Raw genomic sequence first — 23,536 nt, 5'->3', positions numbered from 1 at the left:
GTGGGGATGGTGTTCTTGGGGTCATAGGCAGCATTCCTCCTCCTCCAAACACGGCGAGTTGAGTTGATGCGAAAGAACTCCATTTTGGTCTCATCTGACCACAACACTTTCACCCAGTTCTCCTCTGAATCATTCAGATGTTCATTGGCAAACTTCAGACGGGCATGTATATGTGCTTTCTTGAGCAGGGGGACCTTGCGGGCGCTGCAGGATTTCAGTCCTTCACGGCGTAGTGTGTTACCAATTGTTTTCTTGGTGACTATGGTCCCAGCTGCCTTGAGATCATTGACAAGATCCTCCTGTGTAGTTCTGGGCTGATTCCTCACCGTTCTCATGATCATTGCAACTCCACGAGGTGAGAGCCCCAGGCCGAGGGAGATTGACAGTTATTTTGTGTTTCTTCCATTTGCGAATAATCGCACCAACTGTTGTCACTTTCTCACCAAGCTGCTTGGCGATGGTCTTTTAGCCCATTCCAGCTTTGTGTAGGTCTACAATCTTGTCCCTGAGATCCTTGGAGAGCTCTTTGGTCTTGGCCATGGTGGAGAGTTTGGAATCTGATTGATTGATTGCTTCTGTGGACAGGTGTCTTTTATACAGGTAACAAGCTGAGATTAGGAGCACTCCCTTTAAGAGTGTGCTCCTAATCTCAGCTCGTTACCTGTATAAAAGACACCTGGGAGCCAGAAATCTTTCTGATTGAGAGGGTGTCAAATATTTATTTCCCTCATTAAAATGCAAATCAATTTATAACATTTTTGACATGTGTTATTCTGGATTTTTTTTTTGTTATTCTGTCTCTTACTGTTAAAATAAACCTACCATTAAAATTATAGACTGATCATTTCTTTGTCAGTGGGCAAACGTACAAAATCAGCAGGGGATCAAATACTTTTTTCCCTCATTGTATGTGGGTGCCTTCTTGTGCTGCCCTCTGTCTTCAGTTCAGTCATCTCCATGAAATGTTGCACTTTTCCTCAATAAAAAGTATTACTGTAATGCTTGCTGATTGACAGGTCCCATGATTTCTCAGCTTGCTTTAAGGAACACGGCATCTGAATCAAGCCAGCGGAAGCACAAAGTCTGTGAGGAGAAGCACTATTTTAGTGCAATATCTTTACACCTGGCCGGTAACCTTGCTGTCCTAAAACTGGCTACCTCTGCATAGAGATGGAGTATAGTTCTGATCACAGCCCCATCGATAGGCCTAATCGTTTTTACTGAGGAAAGCATTTCTATGGTCCTGTCACCAGAGCAAGGAAAACAACATATTTTGAGGTAATAAAAAACAAACAGCATCAGTTTAAAATCCATTGTCCCGGTAACTTGGATTCTGTCATCAGAATTTGGATAACACTTATTGAAACCATAAGGCTTTACAATAAATGCAACTTGGCCATCAAAACTTGGCCATCAAAAGTCTTCTTTGTAGGTATTCCACTTGGACTCTAGCTGCTCTCGGAGGAGGTGGGTGGTGCCGTGGAGGACGACCTCCGTCTGGAGACAGACTGTGAGCGCTCAGGGCTGTGTTTGTTGTACGGCTGGAACTGCACCTCTAGGAAGTCCCTGTGCTGCTGGCTGATGACCTGGCTGATGAGTCCGGGCAAGGCCTGCAGGTTCCCCAGCAGTGTCTCCAGCTTGGTCTCCAGCATGGCGATCCTCTTCTCCATGTCCTCCCCTCTCTCATTCAGGTCTGAGATCAGGTCATACATGATGTTCTGAGTCTGGAGGAGGAGGAGAGATACACAGTCAAGAGTAAGAGGGCGAGAGCCTACCAGAGCATGGGGTGCTTTAGGCTAGAGAGGTTGCAGGCAGTGGCAGGCAATTATAAAATGATTTATTTGTTTTATTTACCTTATTTTGTATATTTTATTAACCTTTATTTACACAGGCAAGTCAATAAATAAGAACAAATTCTTATTTACAATGACGATCTGTCCAGAGGCGAAGACAGCAGCGACGAAGAACACAAAACAAAGACATCACAAGAATACACATAGACAGACACACTTGGCAACAGTGCATTGTTGAGAAATTGAAGGGGCAAATCCTGACTTAGTTAAATTTCCACTTAGTCATGCATTGAAGTCAAAAGGCTTAGTGAAAATTTTACTGAAATGGAAGTTAGGAGTTGCCCCTTAGCTGACAAGAGAGAGCATGAAATTGATACTTCTGACTAGATACAGCTTGTGATTAATTTGATCATGGGTTGCATCATTCTAAGTATCTAATCATGCTACTGTTTCCCACTACAACACTAAACTGTTCACTGAAGATGTTAATTTTACAGGCTATTAGCTTGCACTCCCTGTCAGAACTGAACACAGTCTGCAGCTATTCTCAGACAAAAGGGCTACAAGACAACTGTCTAGGTGACTGTTGAAAAGAAAACTGTCTTGAAGTGCCCTCCAAAATGAAATTATTATTCACTGTCATAAAAAGAGTGTTAGAAACGCACAGCTGAGTCAATGTAATATAACAAATAGAGTGTCTGGACACAGGTAGCCTAATTAACATTTTACAGAGTTTCATCATCACAACAAACAACCCACTGGGCACACACTGGTTGAATCAACGTTGTTTCCACGTCATCTCAATGAAATTACGTTGAACGAACACGGAATAGACGTTGAATTGACGTCTGTGCCCATTGGGAAAACCTGATGCTGAAGATAGGCAAATCAAATATTAATTGATAACTTGCAGAGAAATTCTGCTGTTTACACTTACTAACTTCTGCACCATGAAGTTGATCTTCTTCCTCTTGAGACATGGCATGTTATCAAACAGTGAGATATCCAGTTCTGTGGGGGCTGGAGAGTGGGAGTGAGAGCTACTGTGTACTGAGCTAATGTTCACTATGAAAGTAATCACTGCCAGCCTGTGGCTAATGCCATCCATCACTTACCTTGTCCTTTTCTCATTTGGGGCAGGAATAATGGGCTGGGTGGCTGGTTTAGAATCACAGTGATCCACGAGGACCAAAACAACACTGACAGCTATTCACCACTGACACACTCCAACTGGGGCAGATAGGGTTTCACTAGGTTGCATCACTACCACAACCACTCATCACTTCCTATGATGTTTTAAAATAAAATCATTTTCCACAGATGATCAAGGAATTTAGAATTGATATGCTTAGAGAGATTACATCTAAATAGAAAATCTTGATGTATAGTCCATGAAATGAAGAACCAATTTTATGGTTGCCTTGGAATTCATGAAAATAAGGATGGGACCTTGAGGCAACAGCAAAATGCAACATTAAACTAATCTGAGCCTCTCTCTGTAAGAAGTGAATTGTGGATAGACACATAGATGAACTGAGTCAAGAGTATGCCTCAGTTAATCATAAACAAATTAAACTGGGAATGCATTACATCTTTATAATATAACACTAATAAAATACGACCGGGACTGTAAGTATATTCAGTTGAGGCACAAAAATGCTTGTGTAATTGTGGGCTGATTTCACAGATCCAGATTTAGCCAACTCTGGGTCCAGGAAACTGGACCTGTGGGTATACATAGGCCTTTGACCCAATGTATACCCAAAACCCCAAGTAGCTGAAATTATAATGGCTCCCAACTGACTCCGTAAAAAAAGGGTAGAAAATTACAATAAAATGTAATAAAGAAAAACAAATCCTGCGTTTTCATTAATGAAAGGGTTATTCAGGGTGAGGACAAATGCTGAAAAAAGTGTTTAGGATACTGTAATTGTTGGCCTACCGTAGTATTAATGTATCCTGACTCGTGATAGCATGCTTTCTGTTGCGCCCTAAATAGATGTTAATTGCTACAACTGTAGGGAAACCACTGCTATGTGAGGGATTTCTCATTGCTTTGCAAAGGCTATGCAGCTGCCAAAGTTTTAGTTTTATTTTAAGCTCCATTATACAGCTCAATATATCCACGGGGAGCTCATGTACTGTGATGATTAATGCTATGCTGCCCTCTGATGGTGAGACCCACTTATGACATTGATTAAAGATGGCCGAATGGGCTGTATGAGTCATCTTCCCCAATGTCAACCCTCTCCTAACTCACTGTGAGTCTTCATTGCACTCAGTGATTGGGTGATATTAACAACCTAATGTCTTTCATGGCATGGTGGCCTGAAACCGATTTGACCATGGTGGACATTTGAATGTCAGTCCTCTCTCTCTCAATTTCAATTCAATTTCAATTTAAGGGCTTTATTGGCATGGGAAATGTATGTTAACATTGCCAAAGCAAGTGAAGTAGATACTAAACAAAAGTGAAATAAACAATAAATATTAACAGTAAACATTACACTCAGAAGTTCCAAAAGAATAAAGACATTTCAAATGTCATATTATGTATATATACAGTGTTGTAACAATGTGCAAATAGTTAAAGTACAAATGGGGAAAAAAATTGTTCTTCACTGGTTGCCCTTTTCTTGTGGCAACAGGTCACAAATCTTGCTGCTGTGATGGCACAATGTGGTTTTTCACCCAGTAGATAAGGGAGTTTTAAAAAATTGGGTTTGTTTTGGAATTCTTTGTGGATCTCTGTAATCTGAGGGAAATATGTGTCTCTAATATGTTCATACATTTGGCAGGAGGTTAGGAAGTGCAGCTCAGTTTCCACCTCATTTTGTGTGCAGTGTGCACATAGCCTATCTTCTCTTGAGAGCCAGGTAGGTCTGCCTACGGCGGCCTTTCTCAATAGCAAGGCTATGCTCACTGAGTCTGTACATAGTCAAAGCTTTCCTTAAGTTTGGGTCAGTCACAGTGGTCAGGTATTCTGCCGCTGTGTACTATCTGTTTAGAGCCAAATAGCATTCTAGTTTGCTCAGTTTTTTTGTTAATTCTTTCCAATGTGTCAAGTAATTCTCTTTTTGTTTTCTCATGATTTGGTTGGGTCTAAATGTGTTGTTGTTGTTTTCCTGGTGCTCTGTGGGGACTGTTTGTGTTTGTGAACAGAGCCCCAGGACCAGCTTACTTAGGGGACTCCTCTCCAAGTTCATCTCTCTGTAGGTGATGGCTTTGTTATGGGAGGTTTGGGAATCACATCCTTTTAAGTGGTTATAGAATTTAACGGCTCTTTTCTGGATTTTGATAATTAGCGGGTATCGGCCTAATTCTGCTCTGCATGCATTATTTGCTGTTTTTCGTTGTACACTGAGGATATTTTTGCAGAATTCTGCATGCAGAGTCTCAATTTGGTGTTTGTCCCATTTTGTGAATTCTTGGTTGGTGAGTGGACCCCAGACCTCACAACCATAAAGAGCAATGGGTTCTATAACTGATTCAAGTATTTTTAGCCAGATCCTAATTGGTATGTCAAATTTTATGTTCCTTTTGATGGCATAGAAGGCCCTTCTTGCCTTGTCTCTCAGATCGTTCACAGCTTTGTGGAAGTTACCTGTGGTGCTGATGTTTAGGCTGAGGTATGTATAGTTTTGTGTGTGCTCTAGGGCAACGGTCTGTCTGTCTGTCTGTCTGTCTGTCTGTCTGTCTGTCTGTCTGTCTGTCTGTCTGTCTCTCTCTCTCTCTCTCTCTCTCTCTCTCTCTCTCTCTCTCTCTCTCGCTCCCTCCCTCCCTCCCTCCCTCCCTCCCTCCCTCCCTCCCTCCCTCCCTTCCTCCCTTCCTCTGTCTATATTTCTGGCTGAATCATCACATCAGACTTACAGCGTGTCTCCCTTTCCAGGTTAGCATATTGTGTTTTTTTGTTGCATCAGGCTAGCTCTGTGCCTAGTCTTTCCCTAAGGTGCTGTATGTCAACTTCTGTTGAGTGCATCACAAAATCACCACCAAAGAGAGAGTTGTTCAATACCATCAAGGGGTGGTTTCCCAGACACAGATTAAGATAACTCCTGGACTAAAAAGCAATTTCAAGAGTCTCCTTGACCATGCTTTTTAATCCAGGACTAGGCTTAATCTCAGTCCGGGAATCCAAACCTAAAGGTAAATTACAGTTTGACTTACGTATCAGGATGGGGATCCTGATCTCATAAAATAATATGCATTCCTTTATATCATCTTTAAAACCAAGATACTGTAGGTTTCCACCAACAACAAGGGGTGGAAATGGAGGGGAACCTGGGGAAACCAGGTTCCCTCTGGGAAATCGTTTTGACATGGAAAAATGTGCATTTTTACATTTAATTCATTTTCATGACTCATGTTGACATGTAGAAATGCACTGAATTCAAGGAATTTACATTGGAGGGTTCCCATAGTGATTCCCCCCCGCCCTTTTCCACCCCTGATAGTATGCATATTATTCTATAATCTTTGAAACCAAGATACTGTATGTTTCCACTAACAACAGTCCTGCATCTAGCCTGAGAGCCAGTCTGTTTAATGTGCTATCATGCCAACTCCTTGTCACTCATTGCCATGCCAATGACAGCAATGGAGTTGGCAAGAGCACAAACAGATCTGGGACCAGGCTATCCTGCACCCAGTTCAAGAAGTAGAAATATAATGTGTCTTATTTTCTTCCAATGACAGTAAACAACTGGTTCTTCTTAACATTCATATGGAAAGTCTGTTTATTTGACACCTGTAGACTTTGTTTGTTTATATGAAAAGGTGTTATTAATTCTCCCAATGCTTTGATATCACATGTATCAAATGGAATCCTTCAAATCAAAAAGTGGGTTAGATAGAGATCAATCCAAATGCACAACCAAACTTCACAACCAAAATAAACTGGAATATGTGACGTTTGTCAGTCCAGCTTACCTTTGCAAGGTCCACTAGTGAGTTTGCTTGGTCATTCAGCTTGCGTTGCTCCATTTTAACACTTCTCAATCTGAACAGAAGACCATTCAGAACCCAATAAATGTATCTATTCGGTAAAGATGGGTTTAACAAATCTGTGCACACAGAAGGCATACACATAGAGAGCACTCACTCCTAGGACATGCACAGGATGTGTGTAGAGAATGCAGCAATTGGTTTCAGACAGTTTGATTGGTTGAGCTGCATGCAAGTGAAGACCACAGAGGGGAGAAGCTGCCAGAGAGGAGAATGTGTCTATTACTGCAGTAAATCTCCAGCCCCTGAACTCTAGAAACAAAGACATATACAAGGGCTCAACTAGGGAGATACAATCTGTTGCAATGGGATTTAGCTGAAATAAATGATTAATGCAGAGTATATAAACTATAATAAGTCGTGTGACCTGGTTTTCTAACCATAGCAAACATTTATACACACGCTAAAAGCTTCATCCAAATACCTGGAAGACGTTTCTCTGTTTGATTCTAGTGAATTATTTAATCCCCCTTCAAGTAGTTCAAGTTAGATCATTTTCATTCTCAAAATAGAAAAATACTTTGTCAATCTGAGCTATTCCAACTAAAGTGCTGTGATAGCCAAACTCTACATAAAAGCAGATATTAATTCATTGTTCAACATAAATACAGCATTGTAAAATATCATTAAATGATAACAAAGATAAAAAAATGTATCACAAAAAAGATAACAAAGATTACAGTAAAGATGCAGCTTTATGTAGTATACCAGCTCAAATAAACTGTGTGAGTGTGTTATTGATAAAAGAGAAAATCCATTTGGTACTGTATCTTATGTAAAATCACCTAGTTACTGACAGTGATATGCTACATTGTTACATAGTGGGAAACTCATCCAGCTGGCATGAGGCCTTTCTGTCTTGGTGACGCAGACCAGTTAAAAACACAAAAATACACTTCTTCAAGAGCCAAAGTGAAATTAGTCGCTTTCTTTAATCCATACAGCCGACTTAAATAATTCAAATCTCTGGTTTAATTAGGCGACTAAAGCAAGTGTTTATCACCCACACTCACTGGGGAGTCAAAAACAGCAAGTGTACTCAGGATATCAAGAGTGCTTTTTTCCCCCCTGCAACCACCCGTGCTGCATGCTAAATCAGAATGAGACCAACACACACAGTGAGCTGGAGGTAGGACAGTAACATAGCCCTTGTGGCCAGCTTTTTCTTTCAGATAAAACCCAATGCTCTCAGACTAATTGTATAAACTGATGAGATGGGCTTGGAGTTAGAAACCTAATTGGACTGTGTGAATTTGAGGGTGTATAGCACAATAGAACAAGGAGGAGAATATGAGGGGTCTTCAGGGACCCTCTGCTAATTGGCCCAGATTCATCCATTCTCATGCAATGGAGCATCATTGTTAGGCATTCCAGTACACAGGCAGAAATGTGTGGAGCTAGATGACAGGTTAGACCAACAGGGGGCACTACAGGAGCCACTGAAGGACACTACAGGCAAAGGACGATGCCTCAACGGCTAGTGACGGGTAGCCTTATGGTCAAAAAGAAGCACATTCTAAAACAAGTAGCCAATGTTATTGCAAAAATAGCACTTTTATTGTTCAATTAATCTGGCAAATTGAAAGGAAAAAAGGTACTAGAGGGTGAAAGACATGAGAGAATCAACATTAAAATGTTTGTGCAGTTGAGATGTTAGACTTGTCAGAATTCTGCATTTCACGGTTGGATGACCAATAGCTGTCACATGGTGTTGATGAACAAGGCAGGCAGGAAGCTGGGGTCAGAATGTGAAAGCATCCTGCCCTCTCATGCTCAATATTCTATGTCCTTCTGAGATTCAGTATTCCTGTGCGGTCCTGGGGTTTCAGTTGGTGCTTATCTGCTATGCTATTCATCAGGGGGAAAACAGCTATGCTAAGCTTTTCAATACCCTTTTGAATTCTTTAAGGCAATCTCAATAGTGCTGCACCGTATATTTTCTCTGGGATGCTCTCTTTGTCATGGCCCCTGTTAACCTTGCTGTGAAAAGACTGATCCTAGATCGTCTTCAGTGTAATGGACAGGCCGTTCTACAGCCCGACTCTGCCCTGCCCCGGCTGTGTCTGCCTGACTACTGGGATTCATGCTGAGGAGGAGAGTGAGCCTCACACTGTGTCAGTTACAGCACAATGTCTTTAAAGTAGGACAAGATCCCGGAGGCTTACCCCGACATTCCCCTCTAAGGTTGTGTCCTTGTTTCACACCTCCACTGAGTCACTGAGCTAACGGACGCATGCTGCTTCCTGTCCGGCTTCCTCCTGTACACCAACCCCCCTCCTGCCTCTATCCCTGCCTCCTGGAGGGGGACAGGCTCCAGGGGACTGTCAAACTGCGCTACGGGTGATGTCATTATACAGAGGATGGTCTGTGTGCCTGCCAAAAAATACTCTCATTTCCTCCAACATATTGTAAGACATCTGGTTGTGTCCATGCATCATGCTAGTTGTAGGCAAATACGTCACAACACTGTGATAAACGAAGGCCATTACACTAGACTAAGGAGTGTGGCTAGCTCGGTGCAGCTATGAGCTACAGACCAGGTCTCTATTGAAAAATAGATTTTATCTCAATGAGACTAACTGGATAAATAAAGGTTAAGTAAATCTGTGAATTCTGCTGGCACATTCATAATGGCCACCGTCTTTATTGCTACCAGTCATCCAAGAGAGAAATGGAGGGAATGCAAATGTAACAGACGTCACAATGGTTTCACAAGGCGAAAGATGACCCCAAGCCCTGGTTAATGTAGCCAAGGCAGATTGATAGGGGGAGTAAACATTGACCTGGACAGATATATTCTATTCTGTAGTTATTAGAGCAAGGCTCTCCTCTCCTCAAGCACCAGTGGTCATCCTTCGGTTCATGAAAGCACAGTTCATTGGAGTTTAATCAGTGGCTTTCTGATTAAAGATCAAATTCTCATCACATTCATGCAACAATGGAAAGAAAAACACCCTCCAACACCCATAATTGAAATTCATCAAAGGAAGATACATGTGAACATTAGCAGTGTATGTGTCGTCTCATTAATGAGATGCACAGGAAGGGGTTGGCATTGATGTTAAATAGGCAGATGTGTAATGCTTTGATAGATCAAAAGTAGGGCAGAATTGATCGAGAGGTCTTTGCTTTCTCTAAATATACTGTGCTGAGTTTTTGTAGGCTAGTCACTAGTGTATCCTATTAACTTATTTTGGCCTAATCATCATACTGTACAGGTAATGATCTAAAAGAGAAATTAAAATATTGTCAATGGTGTTGTGTAACTATATAAATGAAATATAGCATTACTGACAAATTTACATTATGTGACATTGTGTAATCAATCATTGCTCGATGGGAAATCGAAATATGTAGCTATGGTATGAATTTCACTTATCAAATGAAGGAGTGTAATTTTTTGTCACATCATTGAGCCAAAAAGACAAGCTCTCATTTGCATGCACACAACATTTCTGTAACTAAATGTGAGGCGAAGACTTACTTTCGAGCTCTATTGCATTGTGTCGACACAAACAGGAAAAAAAGGAAACATAAAATAGACAAATGAATTATTACAACATCAGATAAATGCGTCCAGATGGCAGGATCAGTCTCCTGTTCAGGCCTGAGTACTGCAACCCGAATCCCACTGCTGCCATTTTGAATAACAACAACAACACTAACATCGACTTAATACCATCATCACTATCACCATCAGCAGCACCTTTTTACCTCATAGCTATGCCTCACCACAGATAACCAAGGAATCATGGGGTTTAAAACTTCAATATTCCTGTCACATTATTCTGATCCGGCCCCTGCTAGCTACTCCCTAAGGTTCTGTCCTAATCCTCCCCTCCAGACTGGCCCAGTTTATCAGACATGCAGTACTGTCAGACCAGCCTCAATGAGCGAACCAATGACCAGACAGGCAGCCATGGCAGTCTGACATGTTCTCTAGCTAACATTTATCTAGATTTTCCCCAGGACCACTGCAGAGACCATGGAAAAAGACTCACTTCAGAAGAACAAAGTTACCTCCTCCTCCCCTCGGACCTGTCCCTTAAATGCTATTGGTGGAGGATCTTACAGGGCGATTGATACAGCTCAGGCCAGAGGAGGAAGCGTAGGGATTATTCATACTTTTCCCACCACTATTGCTTCAAGACAGGTCACTGACCCTTGACTGACCCCTCTCCAGCCCTCCACTTGAGCAGCATCGCATTAGTGCAAACCAAGACTGTTCTCAGGACAGGCCTGGTTGTAGCTAGGTATGTTCGAGTTGCGTCAGGGACAATTTTAGCCAACCCTAACTTTTTTCCTGCTCTTAACCTAATTCTCCTAACCTGCCACGTTAATTATCCTAACCTGCCACATTAATTCTCCTAACCTGCTACGAAAAGTAACTTCTGCTACTCAAAACCGGCAGACCTGCCCTGAGAACAGTCTTGGTTTACACTAATGCGATACAGCTCCACTTGAGGGATGAACGTGCTCCCAGGCACACCCTCTCTGTGGCCATTGACTCTTCCCAACACACAGTGTATGTACATCCTTCCAAGCAGCCCACACTTGGAGCTGAACCCTGCAGCTGAGGCCACGGCCATCACTTAGCACACACCAGGAGGTGCTTTCTGAACCCTAATTCCTCTGCTAAGACCCACTCCCTCTTCATATGACTTACTGAGCCTGTATAAAAGGGGAGATGGACATGCCCTTGCACAAAGTAGTGGAAGTGGCGTTTTACAGCTGAATCTGGTCCTGTGGAGATTCTGCCAAAGCTCTGAGGGTTTCCCATTATTAGCTCATCCTAGAGAAGAGGAGGATGACATGATATGCTGTCATTACCACAAATAGCCTGAATTCAGCTATAAAGGACATAGTAACCCTGCCTGCGCAACTATGACAGAAGCCTATAAAACAGCAGCAGCAGCCAATACTCTCCACCTGTAATCCCTTTCAAAAATCTAATCTCTTAATGTCATCATGGTAAACGATGCACAAAGAAAGGAATCATGAGCAAATTAAAAGCTCCACACAGGAGACCACACAGACCCGTTAACACACAGAAAACACATCACAACATACAACACAGAAAATATATCAAACAGAGAACATTTTCACTATCGCATATGAATATAATCAGACCCTAGTCATCATAGTAATGTAAACCAAACCTGATCTCAAAAAGAGGGAAAATATCTTATTGCGTTTGATGTGATAGTCAGTTGCGTAGTTAAAAGGGGGGAAATACAGTGGTAGAAATAGGCTTAGGCTTGTAAGACGGTTTTAGGTACACCAAGAGGAGAAAACATGAAAATCAATAGGGTTTAAGAGATAGAGAGCACTTGCATCCTCCCTGTAGACTGCCTAAGAGACTACCTGACAGGTAAACTGTCTGATCATAAGGATACACGCTAAAGGAACAACTCAGATGTGTAGGCCCAGAGGTCAGCATGACATGTGACTCAGACTTTAGGTACACAACAAAGACACTCACAGTCATCTTGACATGCAATAGAACTGGCAGTTCCTTACATCATGGTGATGCAGGATGAGATAGAGGGGGAGGGAAGAGGGAGAGCGAGAGAGAAAGATGAGAGAGTTTTTCTGTCACCGCTGAGAAGGAAGGGGAGTGAAATGGTCCTCAAGAGTTTATCATGAATAGTTTAGGTTGTGGTAAAAAGAGTCTGGGCCCTTCCCAGGACATCGGTCATGGTTTACAGTTGCTTTGAAGATACTAGATTAGACAACCAGTAATTCAGTGCAGATAAGTTAACAGCAATTGAGAAAGATCTCCCAATCATTTTACATTCTCCTGATCTAGTAAGTAAATTGCGTTCAATAAAAAAGATTGAATGACTACTTTGGCAATTATAGTCTACCACTTTGCAGTAACACAGTAACACCACTATAACGGCATTATATAATAATATATAATTTATCAGTTAGCATCAGAATTATCTTACTACCAAGTAAACTTTGATGTTAGATCATTGACCTATGAGGGTTTCTGGACATTTTTGTGCATACTCATATAGCATGACTGCTTCTATAATTAATTAGTAAATACATTGAATTTGCATATCATCGGCATAATTTGTGTAACTGCCATTTCAATATCCCACAGTATTGACCACTGAGCTGTTAAGAGGGCACAACTGACATGTTTTGGAACTAAACACTTCCTGACTCCCTTCCAACTTATCAATATTACAAAACAATGGAGTGAAATGAGCAAGAACAAAGAACAAAGGTAAATGTTCCAAGTTGTAAATACAGATTTGGGCTACAGGTGTCAAACAATTCAGATCTCAGGTTCGTATTCTCATCTTTGATACTGTATGTATGAGAAAATGTGAGACTGCAGATACCAGGGTGTAATAAGTATTTACCACACTGCCAGGAGCAGAGTTTCAGGCAGGGTACCTACTGATGAATGGCTTGGAGGAATTTCCTCTGGTGCTTCCTGACTCTGGCATGGTCCATCTTCCTCACCAGTTTGGTGTTCTTGTAGATGAGCCACGTCTCCCTGAGTACATTTGCAGCTGTGTTTTTCACCTGACACAGAAAGAGTAGGGTTAGAAACACTGTTCATGGTAAATAAAATACTCCTCATGTAATTGAAAACATACTGTACTCATGTTCAACCATGCTTGGGCTTCCTGAAATGCTGCACAATAGGGAAACAGTGCAGCTGAGATTATTCTTTCAAATTTTAAAAATTTAAACGCCATGGAAGTAAAGTATTTACTTACTCTTTTGGTCAGCTGGGTGTCCATCATAAAATTATGAACATGTTTTTCAGCTTTGGTTAACTCCAGTTTCTTTGCAACCACAGCCACCACCAAGGCTGTGCAGCCAGCTCCCTTGGGGGAACAATAAACAGACCCCGTTATAGAGGTTGACTTTATTGTGTCTGTTTAAAAAGATGTAACCTACTTTTATTTGAATAATATTAGGAAATTATAAAAAATATAAAAATGATTCTCAAATCAATATCCTCTGAATATAAATGAATCCGCACCAGAGATTTAAAAAAAAATATATTGTCTTTTTTTTTTTATGCAGATACCTAAGGGCTAGATTCAAAGATATTACCTCACTTAAATGTAATGTAAATAAGCAGCACTGCAAAAGACAGCGCTGCAGTGGCATGAGAATGTAATATCATTTCTGCAATACACTCTTAGAAAAAAGGGTTCGAAAATGGTTATCTGGCTGTCCCCATAAGAGAACACTTTTGGGTTCCATGTCAAGATGTCGGATCTTAACTTGATCACTCTTTTGTCGCAGAGAATTTTCATGCTGCATCAGGAAATTCAATTGAGCCTCGCGCGTACCTGAAAATTAGCAGTTCTCTTTCTCTCCATGTGGGGCAGTCGAGTCATTTGGATCAGGGCTTGCTATCAAAATAATTTTCACTCTCGCTCGCTCAAACGCTAGGCCTAGGTCCTATTACTGCAATATTCAAATGTACAAAAATCTATCTGAAATGCAGCAATACCCATCAATAACCATTGTTTTATATAGCTTAATAACACAAGATAGATATTGGTTTCCACTAGGCTACATACAAGTGTCAAGTGTATCCTAAGTTGAGGATTTTGTATCCAAAATTGAGTTTAATCGTGGTCTAGCGGTTAGGGCCACTGCCTTATAGGTGGTCTACTGTGTAGGCGTGGGTTTGATTCTGGTCCACACCATACTGGCACAAATAACTCAATCCCCTGATTGACTTGATTTATTTACACATTTAAAATATGGACTGTCCAGGGATATTTTACCCCCGATCTTGTTAAGAAATGACCTTACCAGACACTTTTGGATAACATAAATAGGAAACTAATAAAATAATAACAATAGGCTACACCAACATTAGTTTCCATTCATACAAAGAGTCGGGTAAATTGCCACGGTATATTTGCCGTGGTAAACGAGGAAACACTTGATTTATACTGTATAGAATGCTTATCAAATAGATAAACCCTTAGTCTGTTAAAAGTTGTTCAGATTACAATACCAGCCAGAGGGCGAACATATTTTGAAAGACATTGGTTGCAAGCAGGACTAAGGGTAACACCGACATAATCTTTTAGGGAGCTGTAGAGGTGACCAATAATGGTTGCAATTGAGATCAGCTGTGCGGGTGAATTTAGAGCGTATTGATGGTTTAACAAGACATCAGCTGGCGATAATCTAGTGCCATCGATGGTTGCAATAGGCCTCTTGTTATTTGATAATATTCCAATAGGCTACATTCTGTAGGCTACCCCGTTAGCCTTTCCATTGTCACATAATGAAAGATGTGAAAATGGATAATAGGCTACTGTGTTTCCCTGTCTGATTTGATGAGCTGATTTAGGCCATCAGTTGATTGACAGATGTAGGCCTACTGTAGAATGATAAAATTTACTCCAGTGTGGATGCTCGTCCACGTTTTTATAGTTAGGCTATGTATAATTTGTCAATATAGTTCTGGTCTTTGGTGTGGATTGAAAACCTGTATTTTGTGGCTTTAATATTTCATTTCGTAAAGCTGTCAAGATGTTTATGCATTTGATCCTACCCAAATGTGATTTTGTTGAGCTGAGACGCTGATGTGTAAATTATCAGACTATTTTTCACTTCTTGAACACATTTAAATAAATGCAATGAACTTGTGGGCCTAATGTAGGCTCAGGCTGGTCACTAGATCGCCCAGCACTCATGAGGCTCGGAGCCAGAGCGCACTGCTCAGACCACTGCGCTACGGCAGTTCACAATGAATACTGATGATCCATAGGCGTGTCATTTTTAATAATTTAGTTTTAAGCCTTCCCCCAAACCATAGCCCTAAACTTACCCACTCGGAATGAATACCTAAACTGTTAACCTTTGATTTGTTTCTGTTTTAACCCTGTAACCACTCAATAATAAATTCATCCAAAATAAATTCATCCATGAGTCAAAGGGCAGTGGGCCAGATATGTGTGCTGGGGTCAGTGGCTGTAACTGCAAGACCACACAGGCACTGAGGCAACCAAAATAATGTATTCTGCCTATTGCTTGCCTTCAACATAAAAATTAATAATAATAATAATCCCTAACGAAAAATACATCTACCCCCTACACATATGTTAATTTATTATAGTCCACATAAGAATTAACACGAGATGTGCTGTTGCCTGTACGTAGCCTACATAAGGTACAATGTAGTTGCAGTGTAAATTGTATACAAACACCGCTTCCAGCTGCCCCCTGGCAGCGATTCTAACTATTTCTTCAGATATTCAAATCCTCCTACTGTAGGATTATTTTCCTCCTGCGATGAAAGGGGTCAAATTAAGATCTGACATCTGTAGCACCCTCTGTGGAAAGGGTTCTACATGAAACCCAAAAGGGTTCTTCCTGGAACCAAAAAGGGTTCTTCAAAGGGTTATCCTATAGGGACAGCTGAAGAACCCTTTTAGGTTCTAGATAGCACCTTTTTTTGTAAGAGTGTAGGGCTCACCATAATACCAGTGAGGAGACAGACTCCTTTTCCACAGTAAGTGTTGGGGACCATGTCCCCATATCCAATGGTTAGAAAAGTGATCGAGATCAACCACATGGCTCCTAGAAAGTTGCTGGTTATGTCCATGTTGTCATGGTATCTGGAATGGAAGGTAGTGAGTCAGCCTGGAGTCAGCTTGCCAAATACATACACGTCTTATACATCATACATACAGTACATCCATGCCTCATTCATGTGTAATATAAATAAGGTGTAAACAGATTCTCCTGTCTCCTAACAAGATGTAAACTATGGGCCATAATTGTCTATCCCTTGACATTCCCAAGCAGAAGATCTGCATACAAAAATGGTGGTATTGCTGGGAATGTGAGGAGTGAGCACTATATCTGGATGTAAGCCTGATGCACAACGAGTTAACTCCTGTTCCCCCTGACCAAACCATGATGCCTTATTTATGTTTCATGCAGTGCTTTGTGCAGCATAGCGTGACAGCTATAGGGCAGCAGGTCCAGACCTCTCGCAGGCCCTCACGGTCCACGCAGCGATGATCCACAACGAGATGGTAAAGACCAGCAACACGGTGCCAGGGCAGATGGTCATCAGGGTCTTCATTACGAAGCGTGTGTTGAAGTTGATTTTGTTGAGCGCCCCGATACTGCGGGACGAGGCGTCTGTGAAGAGCTTGCTGTGGAGCAGCATGACGCGGGCGATGAGGTACAGCCGCAGGAACATGGGGATGGACAGGATGATGTCCACGTCTGCGTCCGTCTTGGACGGGGTGTAGGAGAAGGCCAGGCGCGCTGTCCAGGTGAAGGTGTAGTTCCCTGGGATGGGGTGGATGGCGCACACCAGGATCTCCAGGCAGATGAAGAAGATGCGCTCGTAGGTCATGGCTATCCTCCAGTCGTCTGCTGCATTGTCTACCATGAATAACTGAATAACAACATGGATGGAGGGGGAGAGGGAAGCAGATGGAGGTTACTGAATTAGCTCTGGTTAAATGCAACCTTGCATTTGAATCACTATTGCATCATTCTAAATTAATAAAAACCATAAACCATTACTAGCACACTCAATCAATGGAAATTAATTAACTCAGGTTTCTGACATGACTGATTGCCGTTCAGGGATTCCAATTATTAACTGTTAGCGTTCGCTACACCTTTCACACTCTTCTGTCACGGATGTCTATGGGACCTCCTGCATGTGGCTAACATTTTCGACTTCAAAGCATTAAGCTGATGAGAACATCTGTCACCTCCCACATTAGCATAGGTCTCTTATTGCCTGGCCACAGAGCAGAAGGTAGGCCACTCCACTGGGGGCTTTGATGTGGACTGATTTCACTACCTTTAATGACTCTCCTCTATCCTATCCTCCTCTATTCACACTCAGCCATGCTGTACACCTCCTCTCCATCTCCCCCTCTCCTCCTCGGCCCCCACTCCTTTCCCCCTTTTCTCCTCTTAAACACCTTTCATCTCTCTCACTCCAATCTAAAGCTATCCACCAGTCCCATGGTTTATTGCTCAATGCTTCCATCCACCCGGAACTAATGCCCTAATTGGCCTCGTCCCCTACCAACAGACCCACACTCCCCTCAGTGTAATTCAGTCAAAGTGATCTATCTGACTGTGTTTATGATCTACAGATAAACTACTACCCTCTGTCTCTAGAGATGGCTTCCTCTTCTGCCGCTCACATACTCCTCTGCAGATGGATTGCAGGCTAAATGCAATCGAGCCACGTTAGCTTCCTCTCTACAGTTGTCAAATCATTCCCCTTTCTGACACGCAATGCCGATAGTCCGCCTCAGCCACTCCCTTCCTGCACTCAATCACCTCAAGGTCTATGGGTTGTATACGGGCCGTCACAACTGGCGGGAGATATTTCACAAAATGTTGCCGTCATCAAATTTCAGAGAGCTATATTCACCGTGACCTCAGCCATTCAATATAAAGGGAAAAAACTGTGAATGACAAAACATTTTAACTGAAGCCATCCTATGTGCTTAAATTATTTGTGCTGCGTCTAGAGATATCTGGCCCTCCAGTGTGTGGGGAACAGAGTTTTCTTCCTGGTTCTGTTTGAGGTTTTGTAATTGGTGCTGTAAAGTCTGTGCTTCCCATGGCTCCTACTGTCTACCCCACTGTCTGAACCACTGAATAAGAATGAAATAAAATTAAATATTCAAGATCAATTAATCTCAAACAAAATGAGAATTGTGAAATCCATCACATATCAGCCAAACAGGTTAGCAGATCAGTCAAAAACACCAGAACATTTCAGATTTCTCTGTGAGCACAAAAACGTAGGAGATAAATAAGTGAGGTCACACATTATGACTTGACATCCTGCCAACTAACCCCCATTTAGTATAACTCTAGGATCCTCATTAGAGAAAGAAATGCTGTCCCATTCCTCGAAGCGTAATGGGATCAATGACCTAGATCATATTTTTAGCAATAATACATTACTAAATCTTGAATCATTGAAATAGACATATATTTCCCACTGCCAAAGAAAGATTTCATTCCACATCTTTACCTCAACGACACCCTGAAAATAACAAATGTACACCTGGAAATTGCGCTATAGTGCCACTCACGTCTCGTGATACAAAATGATATGCATCACGAGACATGACTTATAAATCAATACATTGCATTCCAAGGTTGCTGATAAAGCTGCATTGGATGAAATGGTGAAAGACTCAGGTAGGCAGGCAGGCAGATATACAGACAGATAAACTCACAGACAGACATGTCTCTGTCTCTCTCTCTCTCTCTCTCTCTCTCTCTTATCTCTCTTTCTCCCTCCTCTCTCCATACTCTCTCTATCTCTCCCTCACGCTCCCCCTTCTCTTTCTCTCCCTCCTCCCCCCTCCATTCTCCATTCTCTCTCCCTCCTTCTTTCCCTCCTCTCCCCTCCTCTCATCTCTCTTTCTATTCCTCTCCCTCCTCTCTCCCACCTCCACCTCTAGATATGCGTCAAGGGCATTGACGCATAAGTCAATACATTGCATTTAAGGCAAAAAAGTTGGTGATAAAGCTGCAATGGGTAAGTTGGTGAAAGACTCAAACAGACAGACAAACATATACACTCACAGACAGACAGACAGACAGACAGACAGACAGACAGACAGACAGGACAGACAGGCAGGCAGGCAGGCAGGCAGGCAGACAGACAGACAGACAGACAGGCAGACAGACAGACAGACAGACAGACAGACAGACAGACAGACAGACAGACAGATATTCACAGACAGACAGACAGACATGTCTCTCTCTCTTTCTCTTTCTCTTTCCCTCCCCCTCTCTCTCTTATATCTCTATACTCCCTCTTCTTTCCGTCCTCCTCTCCTCCTCCCTCTCTCTCTCTCTCTCTCTCTCTCTCTCTCTCTCTCTCTCTCTCTCTCTCTCTCTCTCTCTCTCTCTCTCTCTCTCTCTCTCTCTCTCAGACAGGACAGGATATTCAACCCTAAACCTAACCCTAACCCTAGCTTCATGTCCACATCCCGGCTTAAACCTTACTTTAACTTCAACAATAAACCTAACCCTAACCCTAGCACATCCCGGCTCAACCCTAACCCTACCACAACCCTAACTCTAGATTTGTCTCCATATCTTGGCTAAACCCTAGCCATAAGTTAGGGTTAGGGTGGAGCCGGGAGTGGACATGAAGCTAGGGTTAAGGGTTAGGGTTGAGCCGGGAGTGGACATGAAGCTAGGGTTAGGGTTAGGGCCTCAACCATAGACATAACCCTAACCCTAATCCAATTAACAATTAATTAATTTGCCCCTCATACCACTATATGGCAGAAAGGTAGGCTTCGCTTGAAGCCTGAACTAGAGTTAATGTGCTTTTGAGTGACATCAGCAGAACAGTTGAGGCTAGAAACACAATTCACGTATGGGATCGTTCAACAATACGCTCCGGCTGAACGCAAGCCTGCACCTGACCATGTGAAATGAACTCTTCACAGTAAAAAGTTGGTCCCACAGAGAACAAGGCTTTTATTTCATAGAAAAGCTTTACCTACAGCCCTCGCATAACCATGACACCCCTGTTGACTGCGATTGAGCTAGCTAACCATCCTTCCACAAAACCCACCGTGATCTTATAGGGATGCCCTGTGTTGAGGTTCAGCTTCCTGTGGCAACAGGAAGTGGCTTAATTCATCCTCAACATGGTCCTTCATTCGCTCCCTGCAGTTGTCTGTCTGTGAGCATTGTGCGCAGGAATTTACCCAGTGCAGCTTTAGCACCAACTTTTTTGCCTTGAATGCAATGTATTGACTTATGCGTCAAGTCTCGTGATGCATATCTTTTTGCAAAAGTATACCAGACTGACGCTTATCAGTTGATACCAGGCTGGCACTGCACATACTACAGCCTTCCAATCCCACAGGCACACTGACACTACAGCCACCTACACCACATTGCCACACAAAGAACATTCCACTAGAACATCCTGGCAAATGTCACACTATCATTAAAGCTAGCCTGCAAGCCAAACGCTTCCCACCGAAAGCTACAGGAAATTCCAACCGTAAACATCATTGCAGCATAGAGCATCATAATGAAAACAACACAGAGACAGAGTAATACAGATTTCAAGATGAACGACCCACATTCCAGCTCAAACTACATTGCAGTTAAGTGTAGAAAACCCTCCCACGCAACATCTCTACCCAATTCATTAATTAAAACACCACATTGGAAGGTTCCCCCACAAAGATAATTTTAAAGCACACAACTAAAGTGCCTGATACCTATATTAAATACATACTGTAACAACATCTATCTCCTTGAGAGCACTGACATCTGTCAGACTCCTAGGCTGAGAGATGCTGTAACACTAACTAGGCTCTCTGTTGGTATAGCTCTGCTTGGTAAGCCTTTCCAAGGGAGTGTAACTTAGACATGGAAACACAAGATGTTACTCCACTATGTGACAGACGCTATCTTATTCACAGACCTAAGCCATCAAAACAGTCCAAACAGAATATTGTCTGCACACAGCACAAAAGCTCTCATTTGTATTTGAGACAACAACTTAATGTGACAAAAGAAAGTGTTTACAAAGTATGTTGCTTTAAAACAATGTAATTAAACATTTAAAACCAGGTCATATAAGAAAAGCCTATTGGTCTGTAAAAACATGACCTGAAATACAATACTCTTTACCTCTGAGCATCAAATATTCCATGCTAGTGGCAGAAGCACTAGTTATGAGGGAGAGGGGGAGTAACTTACAGTAGTACATCTGCAGCGGAAAACCTGGAATGATGTATGTGGCATAAGAATGGACAGCAGTCAAGTCTCTTTCTACAGTATATCATATGCACATATAACTTGTCCAGTTCATATCCTGCTAGAATAAAAAGTCTGAAGGGGTTTATGGCTTACTAAGCTTAAAAGGCAGTCAACGCTACAACAATAGTCCATCCCATGTTCCATGGCCTAATAAAGAGCATGTCCGAGAGGGACCAGAGAGGGACTCAGAGAGGGACCAGAGAGGGACCAGAGAGGGACTCAGAGAGGGACCAGAGAGGGACTCAGAGAGGGACCAGAGAGGGACCAGAGAGGGACTCAGAGAGGGACTCAGAGAGGGACCAGAGAGGGACTCAGAGAGGGACCAGAGAGGGACTCATAGAGGGACCAGAGAGGGACTCAGAGAGGGACCAGAGAGGGACTCAGAGAGGGACCAGAGAGGGACTCAGAGAGGGACTCAGAGAGGGACCAGAGAGGGACTCAGAGAGGGACCAGAGAGGGACTCAGAGAGGGACCAGAGAGGGACCAGAGAGGGACTCAGAGAGGGACTCAGAGAGGGACCAGAGAGGGACTCAGAGAGGGACTCAGAGAGGGACCAGAGAGGGACTCAGAGAGGGACCAGAGAGGGACCAGAGAGGGACTCAGAGGCATAGAAAATGCCCTGTTGATGAGCCAAAAAACTCTCAGGTCACTTAACTAAGAGTCATTTCACCCACATGGACCAGTGGACCACACACACAAAAACACCTAGGAAAAGTATCTTTAAAGGAGCGAGACCAATGTCGCCACACACACACGTGCTCACGCACACACATACAGAAAATGATCTTTATAACAGAGAGAAAGAGCAGTGTCGCTACGCATGGTGTCCTACAAGCAGAGCCCCTGTACTGCACAATGATGGTTGGACCGATTCTAACCAAGGCCAATCTCTTCAGATATAGCCTCCTGTCAAGGTCCAGTGGCTGCTCTCAGATGGTTGGCTTGTCGTCTGATGGATACAAATACTGTTGAATCATTAAGGGAGTATTCCCCTGCTCATCACGGGAACGCTGCACCGGCGCCGGCCGAGGTGAGCCTATGCCACAGACAACACCATTAAGGATGTCCTGAGGTCATCCCATTCCAGTCTCTCTGTCGGCCTTCTTTCTTACAGTATCTATAGAAGCTCACCCTGTGTTGGTTGCAGCCTGGGTTGGTTACTGGTTTCAGTATGCTCAATATAACTAATGGAGTCCAGCTCAATATTTAATCTGTCTGTGTAATGTGGAGATGGGAACATATATCTTGTCACTGAGTGAAAGTAATGGCTCAATCTCATTAGTGAATTAGATTGAGAGGTTCAGCCCAATTAGAAATGAATGCAATGGTTTATTTATGATATCAAAGTGAGGCACTAAGAGGCCACTTTGCTGAGTAAATCTCAAGCTGGAGGTTACATTTTATTTTGCATCTGAAATCAAGTGATTACTTGATTACATATTTTCTCTATGCATAACATTCAACCGAAATAAAAAAATATGCACCTCTATATGAAAATATAACATCATAAGTAAATCTCCCTTTGTTTGGAGTGCTCTAGCTGGAGACGTTTCTCATATAAATTATATTACATCTATGTTTCTGATCATATAGTATAATTGATCATGGGGTAGCAAACATGATCAATTAATAATAATTTGGATTCTCGTCCTGTTCAGAGGCAGAGTATCTGTACCCTTGAAAGCCTGTTTGTTCAGTGAAAACATTGAGGTCACCAGCAAGCAATGGTTATCTGACTCCAGTCTGGCGTCTCAGGTAGAGGACAGATTTCCCTGTGAGAAATGCACAGCATCTCCTGCAGTTACACCATGGCGTCTCTAATACACACAGAGAAGCACGCACACAGAACAACACACACCACCCAGGACTATCTAAGCTAGACAAGGCTGGGTACATTGACTTCAATACAACACCTAGGAGCCTCGTGGTTCTCACCCCCTTCC

The 23,536-nt window shown here is 42.5% G+C and overlaps 1 protein-coding gene across 4 annotated transcripts in view; it reads right to left on the bottom strand.

Annotated features, from left to right (window-relative positions):
- Nucleotides 1-855: 855 nt before the first annotated feature.
- The window catches only part of LOC121582411 (small conductance calcium-activated potassium channel protein 2-like), a 31,166-nt gene continuing 8,485 nt past the window's right edge, over nucleotides 856-23,536 (bottom strand). The window contains exons 3-9 of one of the 4 annotated variants that reach the window (XM_041898167.2): nucleotides 16,790-17,208; nucleotides 16,273-16,414; nucleotides 13,538-13,648; nucleotides 13,213-13,340; nucleotides 10,282-10,290; nucleotides 6,723-6,828; nucleotides 856-1,724 (exon numbers count right to left, since the gene is read on the bottom strand). In XM_041898167.2, the coding sequence (XP_041754101.1) occupies nucleotides 1,449-1,724; nucleotides 6,723-6,828; nucleotides 10,282-10,290; nucleotides 13,213-13,340; nucleotides 13,538-13,648; nucleotides 16,273-16,414; nucleotides 16,790-17,208 (1,191 nt within the window). In that variant the 3' untranslated portion in view covers nucleotides 856-1,448. Of the gene's footprint in view, nucleotides 1,725-6,557; nucleotides 6,829-10,281; nucleotides 10,291-13,212; nucleotides 13,341-13,537; nucleotides 13,649-16,272; nucleotides 16,760-16,789; nucleotides 17,209-23,536 lie in introns of those variants that run through there. The other 3 variants (XM_041898168.2, XM_045225154.1, XM_045225153.1) reach the window with 3 other exon arrangements.

The sequence above is a fragment of the Coregonus clupeaformis genome, chromosome 15 (genome assembly GCF_020615455.1).
Source record: "Coregonus clupeaformis isolate EN_2021a chromosome 15, ASM2061545v1, whole genome shotgun sequence".
In the NCBI taxonomy this organism is placed as follows: domain Eukaryota; kingdom Metazoa; phylum Chordata; class Actinopteri; order Salmoniformes; family Salmonidae; genus Coregonus; species Coregonus clupeaformis.
This window is presented reverse-complemented; position numbering and strand designations above follow the sequence as displayed.